The sequence below is a fragment of the Anomaloglossus baeobatrachus genome, chromosome 4 (assembly GCF_048569485.1).
Source record: "Anomaloglossus baeobatrachus isolate aAnoBae1 chromosome 4, aAnoBae1.hap1, whole genome shotgun sequence".
Classification (NCBI taxonomy): domain Eukaryota; kingdom Metazoa; phylum Chordata; class Amphibia; order Anura; family Aromobatidae; genus Anomaloglossus; species Anomaloglossus baeobatrachus.
This window is the reverse complement of record NC_134356.1, coordinates 438,096,873-438,119,467: the sequence shown is the minus strand read 5'-3', so window position 1 is coordinate 438,119,467 and position 22,595 is coordinate 438,096,873. Positions and strand designations below refer to the sequence as shown.

The window sequence follows — 22,595 nt, the reverse complement described above, 5'->3', positions numbered from 1 at the left end:
CCACTTAGTTATAACTTTTGTCCTGTGACATGGTCTCTATGACAGTGGAAAAAGCAGTGCTCATCATCAAATTGCTCCTGGATAGAAAATAGAATAGATATAGATATAGATAATAGAATAGAAATGAGCGGACTCGTAGTTAAATGGGACCAGCGGGTCCCTGCTAAATTTAAAAAAAAACAAAACGGTTCTGGTCCAGAAACCAGTACCCATATAATTCTATGGAGACCAGAATCCAGCAATTAAAAATGTTGGTGGAAGGGATGGGGGATAGGAGTGTGTGCGTTGTACTCACCAAGGCTCTGTCATGGCGCCAAGCTGCTACCAGTTCACACATTCACTTCCAGCGCTGCGTGCATCTAGATCGTGCGCTAAAAATAAATGTAGATGCTAGAATGTATGGGTTCCTTCCAGGTATGACGCAATTTGTCACGTGATAGGCGTGTTCAAAATGCAGCCCGAAGTTTTCCAGATGGAATAAACATTCTTTTTCTAAGTCTACGTGGGCATGGAATTGTTTATAATCAGGAGTTTGGGGGTAAGAAACCTAGATGGTGGGGTGCAGCAGGGGTGAAGCCCCTTCTGTCATGATTATAGTGGCCAGTAAGAAACCTCACGGGCGCAGAGATCTGTCATCCTGAGCCTCCTCGTTCATGATTGAACATGTTTTCGGTCTCTCTACGCTCGGATGAGCCAGGACCATCGTGGGACCTCGTATGGATTACAGTCATGGCCAAAAGTTTTGAGAATGATACAAATATTAATTTTTACAAAGTCTACTGCTTAAGTTTTTCTAATGGCAATTTGCATATACTCCAGAATGTCATAAAGAGTGATCAGCTTAACAGCAATTACTTGCAAAGTCAATATTGGCTAAGAAAATGAACTTTAACCCCCAAAACACATTTCAACATCATTGCATTCCTGCCTTAATATGGGGCAGCTAACATTGTTTTAGTGATTGTTCCATTAACACAGGTGTGGGTGTTGATGAGGACAGGGCTGGCGATCAATCAGTCATGATTAAGTAAGAATGACACCACTGGACACTTTAAAAGGAGGCTGGTGCTTGGTATCATTGTTTCTCTTCAGTTAACCATGGTTATCTCTAAATAAACACGTGCAGCCATCATTGCTCTGCACAAAAATGGCCTAACAGGGAAGAGTATCGCAGCTACAAAGATTGCAGCTCAGTCAACAATCTATCACATCATCAAGAACTTCCATTGTTGCCAAAAAGGCTCCAGGGTGCCCAAGAAGGACCAGCAAATGCCAGGACCGTATCTTAAAACTGTTTCAGCTGCGGGATCGGACTACCAGCAGTGCCGAGCTAGCTCAGCAATGGCAGCAGGCTGGTGTGAGTGCTTCTGCACGCACTGTGAGGCGGAGACTGCTTGAGCAAGGCCTGGTTTCAAGGAGGGCAGCAAAGAAGCCACTTCTCTCCAGAAAAAACATCAGGGACCGACTGATATTCTGCAAAAGGTACAGGGAGTGGACTGCTGAGGACGGGGGTAAAGTCATTTTCTCAGATGAATCCCCTTTTCGATTGTTTGGGACATCTGGAAAACAGCTTATTAGGAGAAGAAGAGGTGAGCGCTACCACCAGTCTTGTCTCATGCCAACTGTTAAGCATCCTGAAACGATTCATGTGTGGGGTTGCTTCTCAGCCAAGGGAATCGGCTCACTCACAGTCTTGCCTAAAAACACAGCCATGAATAAAGAATGGTACCAGAATGTCCTCCAAAAGCAACTTCTCCCAACTGTCCAAGAGCAGTTTGGCGCCCAACAATGCCTTTTCCAGCATGATGGAGCACCTTGCCATAAAGCAAAGGTGATCACTAAATGGCTCATGGAACAAAACATAGAGATTTTGGGTCCATGGCCTGGAAACTCCCCAGATCTTAATCCCATTGAGAACTTGTGGGCAATCATCAAGAGACAGGTGGACAAACAAAAACCAACAAATTCTGGCAAAATGCAAGCATTGCTTATGCAAGAATGGACAGCTATCAGTCAAGATTTGATCCAGAAGTTGATTGAGAGCATGCCAGGGAGAATTGCAGAGGTCCTGAAGAAGGGTCAACACTGCAAATATTGACTTGCTGCATTAACTCATTCTAACTGTCAATATAACCTTTTGGTACTCATAATATGATTGCAATTATATTTCTGTATGTGATGTAAACATCAGACAAACACAATTAAAAACCAGAGGGCAACAGATCATGTGAAAATATAATTTTGGTGGCATTCTCAAAACTTTTGGCCATGACTGTACATTGGACCTGCAGGGGTGTTTTTTGGGTTAATAAAGTGGTGAAAGAGGGTGTTTTTATTCCAAATAAAGGATTTTTTCAGTGTTTGTGTATTTCTTTACTTATAAGATTAGTGATGGGGGGGTGTCTCATAGACCCCTTCCCATCAATAATTTTGGGCTTGATGACAGTTGTGTGCTGTTATTAACCCCTCTTTCCTCGATTTCCACCGCATCAGTGCAATCTGGAAGAGTAGGGTAAAGTGCCAAGCTTGTCACATCTAATGGATGCAACATCTCGGGCAGCTACAGGTTGCAATTTTTAGGCTGGTGGCCCAATAACCATAGGCCTCCCCAGTCTGAGAATACCTGTCCACAGCTGTTGGGTTTTATCATGGCTGGGTATCAAAATTGGGAGGAACCGCATGCCATTTTTTAAATTATTTATTTAAATAATTAAAATAAAAGCCGCATGCGGTTCCTCTTTTTTGATACACAGCCTAGATAAGCAGAGGGCTGGGAGCTGCACCCTGTAGCCATATGGTTTATCTGTGCTGGGTAACATAATATGGGGGGACCCTACGCCACTTGTATTATTTATATTTTTTTTTTATACCACGATAGTGACTCGCAGACAGTGCCTGTCATTGGTTGCAGGCAGACGCTGTCACACAGTCTGGGGGCACGTCTGACTGCAACCAATCACAGTCGCCAGGACCGCCAGTGGGTGGGGAAAGCAGTGCATATGCGATGAGCAATGATGAGCGACCCAGGAAGTGAGTGAATGAGAAGCCGTGGGAGCAGTGTACAGCTGATACGGAGCCTCGGTAAGTATGAAGCGCTCGGTTCATTCTTATTTTCTTTATTTTTCCTTTATTTTTTTAATTTCTCGAGTACCCTATCTGGATCAAACACCCAGAATCACAGGCCCGGGTCTGGTGCCCAGGTATTTTTGAAACCGCGTGGATCCGGACATTTACAGTCTGAGTCTGCTCATCATTGTTCCTGGATCATTAGGAGAAGTTGCTCTTGGAGGATGTTTAGATACTATTCTTAGTCTAAACTGTGAATGAGTCCACTGCCTTGGATGAAAAACAACCTCAAACATAAAAGGTCTCAGGATGCTTTACTGTTGGCATGACACAAGACACGTGGTAGTGCTCACTTTCTTCTGTTCCGGACAATTATACTTCCTGGTGTCTCAAACAGCAAAAAGCTGTAATAAACTCGAATCACTGATTAGGCAAGAATGGGATTTGGCCCAGAACCTGATATTCAGTATTTGGAAAGAAGCTGGCACTCTTAACATAGAGTATTGTGCTCGAGGAAAGGACCAAGTCCCCGTTTGTGGGGAGAAGACCTCAGCACCAATAAGATTAAAGGAGATTGAGCTGCTGCAATGTGAAAATTGTATTCCAGACAGGCACCACAGTAAAATACAAACAATCCAACATGTTGACCTCAGCGAGGTCTTTTTTAAGGATATCTGTTGTGCAAGAAATAATATTCAAACTATGTGCAATATATCCAATATATACAAAATATACAAAATGAAAACAATATCTAGAATGACACATGCATATATAAAAATTAAATTGTAGTGCCGAATCACATTGTGATGTTAGGTTACAAGACGGGCTTTGATCTGAAAGTATAAAAATATTAATCCAAAAATATAGAAATATTTAAGCTTGATATTACAATACGAATACGCTACAGGGGCGAAGGGGATGAACTAAAGATAGGGAGTGGGGAATGGATAGGCAGGGGAAGAGTGAGGAACATATATGACGAAATACAAGACAAAAATGGCTGCAACAGGTAAAGGAAGAAATGTTGAGACAAAGGTTGGAGAGATCATGAGGAGGGGACTTAGAGAATAGTGGATAGAGGGGGATGGAGATGGATAACAGAGGTCAGTAACCATGTAGAAGATATGTTAGCCGGAATATCACATTCAAGGATGGTGCTCATGAGGAATTAGGGTAAACAGGAAAGAGGGAAGAGAAAAAAAAAGGAGCAGGAGAGGGGGGTACAAAGTATTCTATGATAAATGATAAAGGCTAACCTGTGTGGATGGTGCCAAAGGTATAGGTGATGGAGGTGGAGGCGCCAGGTGGGGGACGGCAGCTTGTACTGGGAGATAACCTCGTTGAGGTTGAAATGTTGGATTGTTTGGATTTTAAACAAATACTCACAGACTAATGGCAGAAGATGTAAACTGCCCAGGCCAAAAAACGAATGCACTGCCAGGATGCAGCAAGACCTCCATTAAATGGAGACATCACAGGTGCAAAAGGAGCTTGATGGTAAAATTGCACACTTGTGGCTTGCATAGGTCACTGTTCACACATGCAGGTTCACAGTATCTGTTAAGCAGCCTATTCGTTACGCCCATCCATATAGATGCAAGCGGGCTGTGCCAGTACTATATATGTGTTCCATGCAGGGACAGTGATCTATAGTATTCAAGGCCTAACAAAAAGAGGCCTGGCTGCATCCTGTATAAAATGTTCTGTGCAAAAGAATAAATAAATATATGAGGTATTGGTAGGTAATATGGCCATAGTACGGAAGCCCACAATCCACGTCACGGATCCTCATTTTTGTGGGTCCCTACACTAATATATCATATATGTATATAAATAAAAAACAACAACAAAAAAGAGGAATTAAATCCTCCAAAAGCTAAGCAAATACTCACAGACTAATGGCAGAAGATGTAAACTGCTCAGGCCAAAAAACTAATGCACTGCCAGGATGCAGCAAGACCTCCATTAAATGGAGACATCACAGGTGCAAAAGGAGCTTGATGGTAAAATTGCACACTTGTGGCTTGCATAAGTCACTGTTCACACATGCAGATTGTTTGGATTTTACTGTGGTACTGGTCTAGAATAAAATTGCAGCAGCTCAATCTCTTTTAGTCTTATTGGTGCTGAGTAGAGTTGAGCGAGTACCTAACTATTCATACTCACTATGCTCATAACGAGTACTGTCTAATACTTGAATATTCATTCCGAATAGCATACGCAATGCAAGTCAATGGGGAATACTCGCAATGTAACAAGTAACCCGAATGCCGTACTATTCGTGTGAGTAGTGAATAGTGCGACATTTGGGTTACTCGTTAATTTGCGAGTATTCCCCATTGACTTGCATTGCACACGGAATGAATACGCAAGTATTAGACAGTACTCGTTATGAGTATAGCGAGTATGAATAGTTGGATACACGCTCAACTCTAGTGCTGAGGTCTTCTCTCCACAAACTGATATGAAGTATGTCAGAAGTCTTTAAAAATATACTATAGGTCAACGCTGTAAATATTGAGTGTTATGATTAAGTGACCGAGGAGGATCAGAAAAAGGACAATAACTTGGAAACCCAAAAAATAACCAGAGTGGCTGGAACCTTAACGGACTGCAGACCTAATACTGGCACACAACTAGAAGTAGCCATAGGGCGTGTCTACGATCACCTGGTCGTGTCGACAAAGCCGGAGAACTAAATATTCTTACAGAGAGAAATATTAGAAAAGGTAATATGCCTCGGAGCAGTCCCGAAAGATATAGATAGCCTCCCCACATGAAAAGACTATGGTGATTTAAGAAAACACAATATGTAGCTAGAGAACAGATTCCACAAAGATGAGGCCCAAACTATCTACATATCTACATAGAAAAGGATAGGAAAGAGTACTGACTGCAGCCCTAAAAACACTAGTAAATACCAGCACGCCTGATATGGAAAAATACTGAGACTACACAGGCTCTCCCCCACTATATCAGTACTCTGGTGTTAATGGGATCCAAGAAAAACACAGATATAGAGGAGGGACTGAATTTTACACCAAGCATGACAAAACACAATACACAGCAGAACATGGAGCAAGGTACCCAGATACTCCCAGCAGGGAATGATCCAATTTCACCAAGAACTTCACACAGGCAGAATAACAAGAAAGTGAAAACCATAAGCAGAGGTACAAAGGCCAACTTATCTAAGAGGAGTTCTGGTAGACACAGAGAAAAGGGCTGGTTTCAGAATGTCATTAGCACACATGAGATACATTGAGCACCGGCCACGAACAAGAGAACACTACTCAGCTATATAGGCCCAATCCGAATGGGCTGATTGCCATTCCTCATCAGCTGGCTGGTTCCCATTCAGCAAGTCAACACCACTACCAGCACTGACCACAAGAGGGAGCCCCAAACTGGAATCTAATTCAAATGTATTCACAACAGTACCTCCCCCTTGAGGAAAGGTCACTGGACCCTCACCAGAACCCCCGGGTTTGTCAAGATGGGCTTGATGAAAAGCACGGATCAAGCGATCAGTATGTATGTTGGAAGCAACCACTCAAGAATTATCCTCCTGACCATAACCTTTCCACTTGACCAGGTACTGGAGCTTCTGTCTGGTAATACGGGAATTCAAAATCTTCTCCACTACATATTCGAGATCCCCTTCGACCAGCACAGGATCAGAAGGTGCAGCCATGGACACTACTGGTTCAACATACTTTTTCAACAAAGACTTATGAAAGACATTGTGAAACTTGAAAATCTCTGGGAGAGCCAAACGGAAAGGAACAGGATTATTTATCTCCAAAATCTTATAAGGTCCAATAAACCTTGGCTTAAATTTCGGAGAAGAAACTTTCATAGGAACATGTCTGGAAGACAACCAGGGACTCACAGTCCTACGCCAGTTGGCAAACCGTCGGGCATTTTCCTGGGAGTGGGACAATTTATCCACCACTTGATCCCAAATTTGCTGCATTTTCTCAACTGCAGAATCAACAACCGGGCAGGCTGAAGAAGAAAACCGAAGATGAAACCTGAAATTGCATAAGAAAGGAGACATCAAAGTGGCCGAACTAGTTCTATTATTAAGAGCAAATTCGGCCTAAGACAAAAAAGAAACCCAGTCATCCTGATCAGCCGACACAACACATCTCAAATAGGTTTCCAAAGTCTGATTTGTTCTCCCAGTCTGTCCATTGGTCTGCGGATGAAACGCGGAGGAAAGGACATCTCAATTCCCAGCCTAGAACAAAAAGCTCTCCAAAATCTAGACACAAACTGGACTATCCTGTCGAACACAACGTTCTCAGGAATACCATTCAAACAAAACACCTGAAGAAGAAACAAAGGCACCAGCTCCGAAGCTGATGGCAACTTAGTCAGTGGCACCAAATGAATCATTTTGGAAAATCTATCACAGATTACCCAAATAACCATCATCCCCTCAGAAACAGGGAGATTGAAAATAAAATCCATTGAGATGTGAGTCCATAGTCTCTTAGGCACCGGCAATTGAAATAACAGTCCACTAGAACGAGAACAACAAGGCTTGGATCTTGAACAGATCCCACAGGATTGCACAAAACTCCTCACCTCATGAGATAGAGAAGGCCACCAAAAGGACCTACTCACCAAATCCCTAGTGCCAAAAATCCCAGGATGACCAGTCAACACAGAACAATGAATTTCAGACATCACTTTACTCCTTCATTGGTCAGGAACATACAAATTCCCCACAGGACATTTTTCAGGTTTGTTCTCCTAAAATTCCTCAAGAGCAAGTCTCAAATCAGGTGAAATCGCGGAGAGAATCACTCCCTCATGCAGGATGTTAGCAGGCTCGGTCACATCCAGAGAATCAGCAAAGAAACTCCTAGAAAGGGCATCCACCTTAACATTCTTAGTGCCCGGAATATAAGAGACCACAAAATTAAAAACAAGGCCCATCTAGCCTGCCTGGGATTCAACCTCCTGGCAGATTCCAGATAGATCAAATTCTTATGATCAGTGAGTACAACAATTTGATGTCTCACCCCCTCCAGCCAATGTCACCATTCTTCAAAGGCCCACTTCATAGCCAACAATTCCCGATTCCCCACATCATAATTTCTTTCTGGTGGTGAAAATTCTGGGAAAAGAAATCATAGGGTCTAATTTTAGAGGTCACAGGGTCTCTTTGAGACAAGACAGCCCCAGCTCCGATCTCTGACACATTGATCTCCACCTGAAATGGAATAGACATATCAGGTTGCCGCAAGACTGGAGCAGAAGTAAACCTCCTTTTAAGCTCCCGAAAAGCCAAGACTGCCTCTGGAGACCAATTCACAACATCAGCTCCCTTTTTGGTCAAATCAGTTAATGGCTTGACAATACTGGAAAAATTGCCAATGAATTTATGATAGAAATTAGCAAAACCCAAAAACTTCTGAAGGGCTTTCAAAGAAGTAGGCTGAACCCAATCATGAATGGCCTGGACCTTGACCGGATCCATCTCAATAGAAGATGGGAACAAAATAAACCCCAAAAAAGAGAGCTTTTGTACGCCAAAAAGACATTTCGATCCCTTGATATATATATAACGCATTGTCCCTGAGAACCTGAAACACTGTCTGAACCTGTTCAACATGAGAATCCCAGTTGTCAGAAAAAATCAAAATATCACCCAAATAGACAATCAAAAACTTGTCAAGTCCCGGAAAATATCGTTCATGAAAGATTGGAAAGACGGAAGGGGCATTAGTGAGCCCAAAGGGCATCACTAGATACACAAAATGCCTCAGGGGTATTAAATGCCATCTTCCATTCATCACCTGCTTAATGCGAATGAGATTATACGCTCCCCAAAGATCGAGCTTAGTAAACCAACTAGCACCCTTCACTCTGGAAAACAGGTCGGAAATCAGAGACAATGGATACTGATATTTAACAGTAATTCTATTAAGGAGACGATAGTCAATACAGGCCCACAATGAGTCATCCTCCTTGGCCACAAAGAAAAAAACGGCACCCAAAGGCGAAGAAGACGGTCTGATGTGACCCTTTTCCAAAGACTCCTTAATATAAGTCCACATAGCAACATGTTCAGGTACAGATAAATTGAAAAGCCGTCCTTAGGAAATTTACATCCAGCCACTAATTCAACAGCGCAATCATAGTCCCTATGCGGAGGCAAGGACGCAGCCTCGGTCTCATTAAATACATCCATGAAATCCATCAAATAGTCAGGGACCTCCTGTGTCTGAGATGAAATAGACAAAACAGGAGTATTACTAGGCACACATTGGCAGCCCCAACTAGTCACAGACAAGTATGTCCAATTCAGAACTGAATTATGGGTTTGCAACCAAGGGAATCCCAGTACCAAAATATCATGCAAATTATGCAAGACCAAACACCTACAAACCTCCTGATGGTCAGGTGCGACCCGCATCGTCACCTGAGTCCAAAACTGGGGCTTATTTTTAGCTAAAGGAGTAGCATCAATATCCCTCAAAGGGATATGAGCATGCAAAGGTACCATAGGGAAATCACAACGCTCAGCAAACCCAAAATCTATCAAACTCAGGGCAGCTACTGAATCAATAAAAGCCATAGCAGAAAATGACGACAGGGAACAGATCAAAGAAACCGACAAAAGAAACTTAGGCTGTATACTACCCAAAGTAAATGAACGGGCAAATCGTTTCATGTGCTTAGGGCAGACAGAAATAGTATGAGAGGCGTCTCCACAGAAGAAACATAGCTTATTACGCCATCTAAAACTCTGCCGTTCTACCCTAGAAAGGACCTTATCACACTGCATAGGCTCCGGAGACTGCTCTGAGAGCAACACCTCTGCTCGCATTGTTTTACGTTCACACAAAAGTCTATCAATCTGAATGGCCAATGACATAGAAGCATCAAGACCAGAGGGGACAGGAAAGCCCACCATAACATCCTTTACAGGCTCTGCCAACCCCTTCCGAAAGAGAGCCGCAAGGGCCACATCATTCCACTCAGTAAGGACCGCCCACTTACAAAACTTCTGACAATATATCTGCAGGTTCCAGACCCTGGATCAAAGCCAACAAAGTTTTCTCGGCTTGCTCAACAGCATTAGGTTCATCATACAACAACCCCAGAGACTGAAAAAAAAAAGTAACATCCCGCCCACCTCCTTCCTTCCTCATTGCCGGTGGATGCAGGTAAGGAGATGTTCGTTGTTCCTGCAGTGTCACGCATAGCGATGTGTGATGCCGCAGGAACGATGAACAACATCGTACCTGTGGCAGCAGCGATATTAAGGAAAGGAGCGACTTGTCAACGATCACCGTTTTTGAATGATTTTGCGATCGTTGCACGTTGCTCCTTGGTGTCACACTCTGCGATGTTGCAACCGGCACCGGATGTCCGTCACTAACAACGTGACCCCGACGATATATCGGTAGCGATGTCGTAGCATGTAAAGCACCCTTAAGATCTAGCCGCGGTCAATAATGAAGTGTCCATGCAGCGGTAAAAAAGTTAAAGAATCCTGCAGGACACTTCATTATTGACAGCGGACACCCCCAAAAGGACAGAAGAAAGACGATAGAAGAGCCCCCGATCATATTCCCCAGACACCGACCATGAGCAGGGGAGCGCATCAAGGTCCTGCGGCGGAACATACACATCAGATCACATATATACACACACACACACACACACAAACACTACAGATCGCATACACACACTCACCACATCCAGCGATATCGCTTGCTTCTTGGCGCCCGGAGGGACTTGCGACACTGTGCAGTGAGCTTCCAGGACCTGCAGGATATTCACATGGCCGGAAGCAAGTGGTATCTCCGGATGTTGTGAGTGTATGCGCGCGATTGTACAGCCATGTGCGATATCGTGAGTGTGTGTGAGTGTATGCGATGGGATGTGTGAGTGTATGCGATGGGATGTGTGAGTGTATGCTTTCTGATGTGTGAGTGTTGGCAAGAGGCAGAGGAGGATGGCGTGCAGCACAGCTGACTGGAACGCCCACCGGAGGTCACAGGGAGGAATTTTGTGAAATCTGATGTGTGTTTGCTATCTGATGTGTGTGCGTGTGTATGCTACCTGATGTGTGAGCGTGTGTTCTGATGTATGTGTCAGTGAGATGCAGGGGAGGACAGCATGCTGCACAGAGATCACAGGGAGGAATGATGTGGAATCTGATGTGTGTGTGTGTGTGTGTGTATGTGTGTGTCTATATGAGAGTATGCTATCTGATGTGTGTGTGTGTGTGAGTGTGTGATCTGAAGTATGTGCGTCGGCCAGATGCAGGGGAGGCATGCAGCATAACTTCTGGGAGAGCACAGGGAGATCTGAGAGCCACACAGACGTCCAGGGCTGGTAAGTATGACGATCCTGGGAAGAAGGGGTCTTCTTTTTGTGGGGGGTAAACCTACCTCCAACCATGTCTCCTCGAGAATAAGACACCCCCTGACAATAAGACCTAGTGCTTTTTTCGTAGCAAAAAAAAAAATATAAGACAGTGTCTTATTTTCGGGGAAACAGGGTAGTATTTACCTGGATTATGGCCCTTTGTTTTTTTTCCAGAATTTTCTTGTATCACTGAACACTAAGATAAATTATCATTTAAAAGTTAGTGAAAATTGCATGACAATATCTTTTAAGAGATGGAATGGCAGATGATATTTTAGTTGATTTTATGATTAATCCATTTTTATTGAGTTTTTTCAAATCAAAATAAACAACAATGTGGGAGGGGAAAAGAAAGGAAGAGTGAGAAAAGAGGAAAAAGGGGAGGGAAGAGACATAAAAAATAGGCCCTCTCAGGGTCCAGTAGTCAGATAATATCAATTACATTCGTTGGCATAAATACAAATCAATATCTTTTCATATACTCTAAAGAAACAACAGCTCCCTTTATAACAAGTTCCGAAAGGCCTTTGGTCAAATGACATTTTGCTTTCGGGTGCATATCAGATAACTATAATCTCAATTCGATTTTCCGTCCCCGTAGTTGTCTCATGATGAGACTATTTATATTGAATTGTTGCATATTAACTAGCATAGCATATGAAGAAGGAGAGGATAAGAAAAGCGGTGGGAAAAGGTAAGGGAAAGGAAGAAACAGCAACAATTGGGCCTCGCAGGGTCCAAGGTTCAAGTATAATTAATTACATTCTTTCACAGAGTTACAAATCAGAATCTTATCATTGTCTCTAAACCAATAACAACACCCTTTTTTAAAAGAAAAAATCTGAAACCCTTTGTACATATGACCTTTTGCTATCGGGTGCATTTCTAGTAATATTATTCTAACTTCCAATTTTCGGTCTGGGGAAGATCCTGGGTGTAGCGCAGCCATTGTATTTAACTTCATTACCATATTTCCCCGGTCTCTGCTGCCGCTCCTCATAGTAAAGAAGGAGATGAGAATAAGGTGAGAGAGGGAAATGAGCAGAAGAATGTGAAATAACCAAACCATTATTTATGGCTTAAATCCCTAAACATGACTAGGTCGAGACTTAGGAATATAAGGGTAGTAGGCAGGTGTTGAGACAGGGGGATAGGAAATGGAAGGCTCGGAGGGAGATAGGGTAGACAAGAGAGATGGGATGTGAAGAAAAGGAATAAGGAAATGTAATAGGACAAAGAGAAAGAAGAGAGAGAGAAAAAAAAAGGGGGTGGATAGAAGAGAGGAAGAAGGGGGGAAGGAAGGTTAAGGTTGGGGATAGTGGGGACACATCAAAGCCCTGAAACCCCCCTTACTGTATCAAAATCATTGAGAAATCCTGGGTTACTTTGAACAGAATGCAAGATTGCCAAGTCTGGACATAGATGTCATTAGTATCGTTGGCCATTGCAGAAAGTTCCTCCATGAGAGCAATATGTGAGAATTCCTTAAACCAATTCTCAGCAGGTGGCGTCTCCGTCCTTCGCCAGTATCTGGAAATTACTGATCTAGCTGCGATCAGGCAAAACCTGAGATCTCATTTTTGCACCCCAATGGAGCCTGGCAACATGGATAGAATTGCTACCTGGTGGGTGGGCTGTACCTGGATTTCTGTGATTTTAACATATGCCCTGAATACTGTGTCCCAGAAGGGTTTAATTTTGTCACATTCCCACCAGATATGGGACATTGTCCCCTTTTCCGTACCGCAACGCCAGCACCTGTCCGAAACCGAGGGGAATAGTTTATGAATTTTGGTTGGGGAAAGATACCACCGAGCCAGAATCTTGTAATTTTTCTCCTGAGCGTATCCTGCCACCGACATTTTATGGGTAAAGAGAAAGGCTTTTTATTTGTCCTCCTTCGAGAAAGTGGTTCCCAACTCCTTTTCCCATGCCCGGACATAGCCAGGGCCTGGGAGGTTAGTTTGCCAATTGAGGTAGCTATAGACCAAAGAAATCAAATGGGGGGGTGGTGATCCCCAGAGAAACAAACCCTCGAATGGAGTAGGCAACACCGGGAAGGAGCGCTGGCCCCCATCCTCCATCCCTCCAGAAAGGACTGTAACTGTCCATACTGCAACCATGAAAGTCTCTTAGGGGGATCCATTGCCTCCAACTCCTCCTGCATAGGGATATGTACACTGTGTAATAAAAGTACTACTCAAAGGTCAGAGTTTTTGTGCCATCGAAAAAACATCTCCATCTTGGTCGCCGGAGGAAACTTAGGATTGTTGAATATGGGGCTAAGCGGGCTAAAAGGTGTAGTCAACAAGTTTTTTACGCTCAATCTGTCCCACAGCGTCAATGTAGCCTTCATCAATATCCCTGCGGGCTTAATATGTATCTTTTCCCATCTTCCAATCCATGGAAGGTTTCTAAGGGGTATTGGAGAGGAGTTTTGCTCCAGACCCACCCACTGTTTTGTGTCTGCCTGGAAGTGCCAGTCAAACAATCTGACCATCACTGAAGCATGGTGGTAAAGTCGTAGATTTGGCAACCCCGCCCAAGCCTCCTGCTTGTGTCTAGCAAGGGTTAGAAATTTAATTCTGGGTTTTGCTTGTTTCCATATTTTAGTTGATTTTATGTGTTGCTTTTTCTTTATTACATTAAGACAGAAAGGAACAACTAAAGTATTTGCATAGAAATGCTAATAGTTTCTAAATGAATTGTAAAGAGCTTTTTTACATTCATATTTCAAATATTACTAATAATATTACTTTTGCTTTCTATATACCTATGCATAACATAAGCTAACTTTTTTCTGTTTAATAGAGTTTTCCTGTTTGGGAAAAGGAAAATAAGATCTACTGCAAGCAAACTCTGGTAGATGGGATGGGGCCCAAGACTTTCTGGACTCGAGAGCTCATAGGAGATGAATTGATACTGGTGAGACAATATAATAATCTATATATTTGGGTATTTCCTGAAAAGTCATAAAAAAAATAAAAACAGCTTAGAATTTCAAAAATTAAAAAAGACAGCAGACAGAAAAGAGACTATTGGGGAACAATGAAGGTCAGTATGATGTCTTTTTCTATTTTATAACATTCTAAAAAAAAATTATTAATGACTGGACAATCCCTTTACTTGCACCACAAGTTACCAGTAACGTAGAAGTTCTAAGAACATCTAGAAATGATAAATTCTGAAACCAAACATATACAGAAAAATTACATAAACATATTATTACACTATGAATAAACATTTATTTGGAGAGCACTTATAATTTGCTATACATTGCCTTGCGAAAGTATTCGACTCCCTTGAATTTTTCAACCTTTTCCCACATTTCAGGCTTCAAACACAAAAATAAAAATTTTAATGTTATGGTGAAGAATCAACAAGTGGGACACAATTGTGAAGTTGAACGAAATTTATTACTTATTTTAAACTTTTTAAAAAAATCAATAACTGAAAAGTGGGGCGTGCAATATTATTCATCCCCTTTACTTTCAGTGCAGCAAACTCACTCCAGAAGTTCATTGAGGGTCTCTGAATAATCCAATGTTGTCCTAAATGACCGTTGATGATAAATATAAGCCACCTGTGTGTAATCAAGTCTCCGTATAAATGTACGTGCTCTGTGATAGTCTCAGTGTTCTGTTTAAAGTGCAGATAGTGTAGCGCTCCTGAAACCATCAGAGTGCTACAAGGTTCTGCATCCCCACAAGGATGCAGGGCCTACCCCCTTAGAGACCCAGAACCCCAGTGCCGGTACCAACAAAAACCCAGGTAATCCCAGTTTTCCCCAACAATTCCCCATACAATGGTACCCAGCTAGGGTGGGACCAATGGATGCCCGACTAGAGGTGGAGCCAATCCAGTACACTAGTTCACCAGGTGGGAGGGGCAGACTGTGGAGAGTAGACAGAACAGCAAAGACAGAGGAAGTAGAGAGGAGGGAGTCTGCAGTGAAAGGGTGGCAGTGAGACAGTTGAAAGAGGAGACGGTCTGTGGTGGGTTAATGGTGACCTGGTACCCAGGAGAGGTGGAGTACTCCTGGAACTACGCACCGACAGGGTACAGGACCCTAAGACAGGAAAGAGCTTCAAGCCGACCTGTTAACACCTGCACAGCAAGGGGACCATCAAGGACCTTGCTGACCCTAAAGAATCCGAAGACTCAGTAGCAACGGGAGAAACGGGGACAGGACCAGAGACTCCAACCCCACAGGGTTCACGCTACCGTCAGGCGGACAGAAGTGGACAAACCACAGAATGGGGACCCCTAGTTGTTTCATACCACGGGGACCCACTTACCAGAGACAGGTGCAGGGGAATAAGGTACTAGAGAACCAAACTGGCACTGGGAAGAAGGGGACCTGGAGGCGAAACCAACTGGCCTCGGGCAACTAGTCAACATCTACCAGCAGTTAGTAAACCAGTTGCACTGAACACCTGTGTGGACTACCTTCTTCCGACGCCCACTGCACCATACACCCTCTGGGGCAAAACCCTACTTGCGGAGAGTCTACCATTCTAGCTGCCAATACCACCAGCCCCAGTAGAGACATTCTGCAGCGCCGGCTCCCTACACTTAGCCGCAACACCGCAAGTGGCGTCATATGTGAACATTATCTTATTCTCCCCTGTTAATATCCTCATTACAAAAAGGTCCCAGGGCAAGGAACTGGGTAACAGCCACCACCGTGACTTCCCCAAAAACCAAAAGCATTTTGTAGGTAAAGCACTGGGGATCTTATTCAAAATATATTTGAATATGTGGATTTACAGTAAAATTCGCTTATAAATCCTCCCAAAAAACTATGTGAATAAGCCCTAAAGAGGAAGAGGTGGTGGCTCTCTACAATAGATCGTTGTTTTTTTTGCTTACGGATTAATGATGTAGAACTCCCATTAACTACAGTGGGGTACAATCCTGCAGAAACAGCCACTTGATTCACATACTTCTTTCTGGAGTGGCAAATGGGTTAAGAGACCACATTCTCCTGATGTTTGTGATATCCAGAGATGTATTCACGGTGCACCACTAGTATGTGCCAGATCCTGCTCCTCATCTGCTTGCACTATTCTTCTGAGTGAGGTTGCTCACATCTAGATAACCTGTCAAACAAGCATTTTTCATTCAGAATGGCATCGCGGGCTGCATGTGCCCCCTGGACAGCAGATTGTGCACCTCTATTCTACTAAAACTGTTCCTACTTTGGTAGACTTGGCCAAGGCATATTTAATCAAGAAATAAATGGCATGTTAATCTACATTTTTCAGCGGGCCTCTTTCCCTGGTATTATTTGCATATTTGATGAGATTAATTTTAAGAGAAAGAAGGCCAAAATATGTGTTAACATATTTTCTGATAAAAGAGTTTACTTTATTCTACTAATGAGTCTATGTAGAAGTGACAGAGTAAAAAGTGCTATATCTGGCACCCATTGTTGTGTATGACAGAGGAATCATTAAATGACATCGTACACAGGCTGCATTGACACTCAGCGATACTAATGCACCTCATTAGTATATACTGATGAGCTGGCCAGACACAGAGGTCAATAAGAACATCATATTAACACAAGAAGGTCTTTGTTTCCTGACCAAATTCTCATTAACATTATCCATATACAAAGAGGTCATTGTGCTTTAGCTCATTAAATCCCTAGTGCGCAAAACTGTTTTCCTCCTAAAATTGCCATTATTAACTTTTTTGACCTAATTATAAAATTCACTTTCACATCTTTCACCCATAACCAGACCTGACTCACTTGCACTTCTGCCAAAGGTCACCCAGCTTTCTGTCCTCATAAAAGACTTCTAGGATTAAGTAAATTGTCAATGTGAGAAGGGAACATTACACTTTTTCTCCACAACCTTCACTCATTTCCTCCAGATCACACTTATAGAGGACCAGGAAGCTGACATACAGAGAGAACGTTTTGGCAGCATTTGAGGTCCTTCTCTAATAAAAGCAGTGGTTCTTCACTTTCACTTCTTAAAACAGATCCATGGCGGCATAATAACTAGGGCAGCATATTCTACTAAATATCTGCTTTAACTATGAAGAACCACTATCTTGCCAAGATAGAGAAAAAAAAAGCCATGGTGATCTCTAGCTCTATGGTTTGCTCAGTAACCCATATCCAAGATTGTGACATGGATAGAGATTTATACAAACTGAGTGATATTATTGGTTTGGTCTTAATGGGAAGCTTTTCCCTCCAGAAACACTCTCTACCTGCAGCTTAACTGACAGCCTGGTCTACAGCACATGTGTGCAGAGCATGCTGTCAATCAAGGTTCAGGGGAGTGATATCAGCATCCTCACTGTGCAGTGAATGGTGGCAATAAGGCCACGTACACTGTGTGCAGAATTATTAGGCAAGTTGTATTTTAGAGGATTTCTTTTATTATTGATCAACAACTATGTTCTCAATCAACTCAAAAGACTCATAAATATCAAAGCTTAATATTTTTGGAAGTTGGAGTGGTTTTTTTTTATATTTGGCTATCTTAGGAGGATATCTGTTTGTACAGGTAACTATTACTGGGCAGAATTATTAGGCAACTTAGTAAAAACCAAACATATTCCCATCTCACTTGTTTATTTTCACCAGGTAAACCAATATAACTGCACAGAATTTAGAAATAAACATTTCTGACATGCAAAAACAAAACCGAATAAAATTAGTGACCAATATAGCCACCTTTCTTTATGATGACACTTAACAGCCTACCATCCATAGATTCTGTCAGTTGCTTGATCTGTTTACGATCAACATTGGGTGCAGCAGCCACCCCAGCCTCCCAGACACTGTTACAAGAGGTGTACTGTTTTCCCTCCCTGTAGATCTCACATTTTATGAGGGACCACAGGTTCTCTATGAGGTTCAGATCAGGTGAACAAGGGAGCCATGTCATTATTTTTTCATCTTTTAGACCTTTACTGGCCAGCCCCGCTGTGGAGTAGTTGGATGCATGTGATGGAGCATTGTCCTGCATCAAAATCATGTTTTTCTTGAACGATACTGACTTCTTCCTGTACCACTGCTTGAAGAAGTTGCCTTCCAGAAACTGCACTAGGTCTGGGAGTTGAGCTTTACTCCATCCTCAACCCGAAAAGGTCCCACAAGTTCATCTTTGATGATACCAGCCCATACTAGTACCCCACCTCCACTTTGCTGGCGTCTGAGTTGGAATGGAGCTCTCTGCCCTTTACTGATCCAGCCTCTGGCCCATCCATCTGGCCCATCAAGAGTCACTCTCATTTCATCAGTCCATAAAACCTTTGAAAAATCAGTGTTAAGATATTTTTTGGCCCAGTTTTGATGTTTTAGCTTATGTTTTTTGTTCAAAGGTGGTCATTTTTCAGCCTTCCTTAACTTGGCCATGTCCCTGAGTATGGCACACCTTGTGCTTTTTGATACTCCAGTAATGTTGCAGCTCTGAAATATGGCCAAACTGGTGGCAAATTGCATCTTGGCAGCTTCACGCTTGATTTTCCTCAATTCATGGGCAGTTATTTTGCGCCTTTTTTGCCCAACACGCTTCTTGCGAACCTGTTGGCTATTTGCCATGAAACGTTTGATTGTTCGGTGATCACGCTTCAAAAGTTTGGCAATTTAAAGACTACTGCATCCCTCTGCAAGACATCTCACAATTTTTGACTTTTCAAGGCCCGTCAAATCTCTCTTCTGATCCATTTTGCCAAAGGAAAGGAAGTTGCCTAATAATTAAGCACACCTTATATAGGGTGTTGATGTCATTACACCACACCCTTCCTCATTATAGAGATGCACATCACCTGATTTCCTTAATTGGTAGTTGCCTCTCAAGCCTATACAGCTTGGAGTAGGACAACATGTATAAAAAGTATCATATGATCAAAATACTCATTTGCCTAATAATTCTGCACACAGTGTACACACGTTGAGTATTTGGTGAGTTTTTTTTCTTCAGAATTTGTAAGTCAAAACCAGAAATGGGTAAAAAATAAAGAAGGGGTACACGTGTTTCTATTATACTTTTCCTCTTGTTCCAGTTCTGGATTTGGCTTACAAATATGTCATGATGACTAAGGAGATAGCAGGAAACCAGGGCTCCTAAGCTGACCCTCGGGCTAGAGGTCGTAGCTATCCTTAGTCTCAGGGATACCCTTAAGAGTGAGAATGCTTGAGTCTCCTTCCTGGCCCTACTCCTGAGCAGCCCTGATCTAGTAACTCCTATGGCAACAAGTGTAGTATACAGTCAAGAAGGAATAAGTCCAGTGGATGGAGGGTGTAAAATATTATACCATACACTTAGAGCTACATTACAATCCCCAAAGATGAGTATCCAGTTGACAATGCACAAAAGGATGCTGCTGTACCTCTGAGGAAAAAAATACTACAGTACAGACAAAAAACACACACATATAATAAAATTATTTGGTCCCACTTGTCGAGTGGCATCCCTTTAAGTACAGAGTAAGATATGGAACAGTGTCACCCAATATGCTGTCCTTAGGTTCTGTTCTCCTCTGTCCTGCTGCCAGACTCTTTACATGTTAAAGCTTGGGGGGTATAATGTCCCTGTCAGGTTACTAAATCCCTATCTCATCCCAAAGCTCCCATCCTTATAAGGACAGTCCACATCTGTATTCCTTCAGAACTGTCCTTATAGGGGCCCCAAGAGTGGGATGTAGCTCTAAGGCGGGCTTTGCACACTACGACATCGCAGGTGCGATGTCGGTGTGGGTCAAATTGAAAATGACGTACTTCTGGCATCGCATGCGACATCGTAGTTTGTAAAGGCTCGATGATACGATTAAAGAGCGCAAAAGCGTCGTAATCGTATAATCGGTGCAGCGTCGGCGTAATCCATGATTACGCTGACGCGACGGTCCCATGTTGTTCCTCGCTCCTGCGGCAGCACACATCGCTGTGTGTGAAGCCGCAGGAGCGAGGAACATCTCCTACCGGCGTCACTGTGGCTTCAGTAGGATATGCGGAAGGAAGAAGGTGGGCGGGATGTTTACATCCCGCTCATCTCCACCCCTTGGCTCCTATTGGCCGCCTGCCGTGTGACGTCGCAGTGACGCCATACGACCCGCCTCCGGCCAGAGCGACGGTCGCAGGACGGGTGAGTACATGTGAAGCTGCCGTAGCGATAATGTTCGCTACGGCAGTTATCACAAGGATATCGCAGCTGCGACGGGGGCGGGGACTATCGCACTCGGCATCGCAGCATCGGCTTGCGATGTCGTAGTGTGCAAAGTGCCCCTAAGGCGGGCTTTGCACGTTGCGACATCACAAGCCGATGCTGCGATGTCGCACGCGATAGTCCCCGCCCCCGTCGCAGGTACAATATCTTGTGAAAGCTGGAGTAGCGAAAATTATCGCTACGCCGGCTTCACATGCACACACCTGCCCTGCGACCGTTGCTCTGGCCGGCGACCCACCTCCTTATTAAGGGGGCGGGTCGTGCGGTGTCACTGCGACGTCACACGGCAGGCGGCCAATAGGAGCGGAGGGGCAGAGATGAGCAGGATGTAAACATCCCGCCCACCTCCTTCCTTCCGCATAACCTACGGAAGCCGCGGTGACGCCGGTAGGAGATGTTCCTCGCTCCTGCGACTTCACACACAGCCGTGTGTGCTGCCGTAGGAGCGAGGAACAACATCGGACCGTCGCGTCAGCGTAATTATGGATTACGCCGACGCTGCACCGATGATACGATTACGACGCTTTTGCGCTCGTTAATCGTATCATCTAGGCTTTACACACTGCGATGTCGCATGCGATGCCGGATGTGCGTCACTTTCAATTTGACCCCACCGACATCGCACCTGCGATGTCGTAGTGTGCAAAGCCCGCCTAAGTGTATAGTATAATATCTTATACCCTCCATCCACTTGATACTTGAGGGACTTAGTCCCTCGTGACTGTATACTACACTTGTTTCCTTTTGTGTGCATTTGAATTTCACAATGTTAGGGGTTTTATTTAAATTAAATAAAAAGTATATTTTAAACTCACTTTTTGCTACTTCCACGATGAGTATGTGGCGCATTTTTGATCTTACAGATTTTCTGCACCATTTCTGCACTAAGTAGTTCAATTAGATTACTTGTGTTTTTGTAACATTTTTTGAGCAGCAGTTTTTATATCCTTTTAATGTGTCATGTTTTAAGTAAAGCTGCTTTGTTTTGGAAACTTCCTATTACTTTGTTTTGGTAAAACTTTGCTAATAATGTCATGTGCGAATATCTTGCATGTTTAGTGTGCTTCCTGTGTTGAGACACAATAAAACGTGTACAGTTTGCGTTTTTAACTGCAGATTTTCCTCATTTCATTCAAGTCTATGGAGAAAATCCAAAAATAAAACATATTTGCTGGTAGAGAAATTGCCATGTTGCTCTATCGAAGCAACCTGGGCTTCCATAACACCTCAGCAGTAACACAGGCTGATCGCCTCCATGCCACACCGCATTGATGTAGTAATTCATGCAAAAAGAGCCCAGACCAACTACTGAGTGCATTTACTGTACATACTTTTCAGTAGGCGCCAACATCTCTGAGTTTAAAATTATTTTTTCAGTTGGTCTTATATAATATTCTAATTTTCTGAGATAATGACTTCTGAGTTTTCATTGGCTGTAAGCCATAATAATCAACATTAACAGAAATAAACACTTGAAATAGATCACTCTGTTTGTAATGACTTTATATATGTGTTTCCCTTATTGTATTGAATTACTGAAATCAATTAACTCTTTTTGATGATATTCTAATTTCTTGAGATGCATGTATATATATACACATACTCAGTGGGTACGGAAAGTATTCAGACCCCTTTAAATTTTTCAATCTTTGTTTCACTGAAGCCATTTGGTAAATTCAAAAAAGTTCATTTTTTCTCATTAATGCACACTCTGCACCCCATCTTGACAGAAAAAAACCCTGAAATGTAGAAAATATATTAAACACGAAAAACTGAAATGTCACATGGTCATAAGTATTCAGACCCTTTGCTCAGTATTGAGTAAGTTTTTCACACTTGAATTTGGGGATCCTCTGCCATTCTTCCTTGCAGATCCTCTTCAGTTTTGTCAGGTTGGATGGTGAACGTTGATGTACAGCCATTTTCAGGTCTCTCCAGAGGTGC

At 43.0% G+C, this 22,595-nt stretch overlaps 1 protein-coding gene across 1 annotated transcript in view; it reads left to right on the top strand.

Moving 5' to 3' along the window:
- The window catches only part of CRABP1 (cellular retinoic acid binding protein 1), a 107,255-nt gene that overhangs the window by 45,853 nt on the left and 38,807 nt on the right, over positions 1 to 22,595 (top strand). The window contains exon 3 of the mRNA XM_075345497.1: positions 14,272 to 14,385. Within this exon, the coding sequence (XP_075201612.1) occupies positions 14,272 to 14,385 (114 nt within the window). The remainder of the gene's footprint in view (positions 1 to 14,271; positions 14,386 to 22,595) is intronic.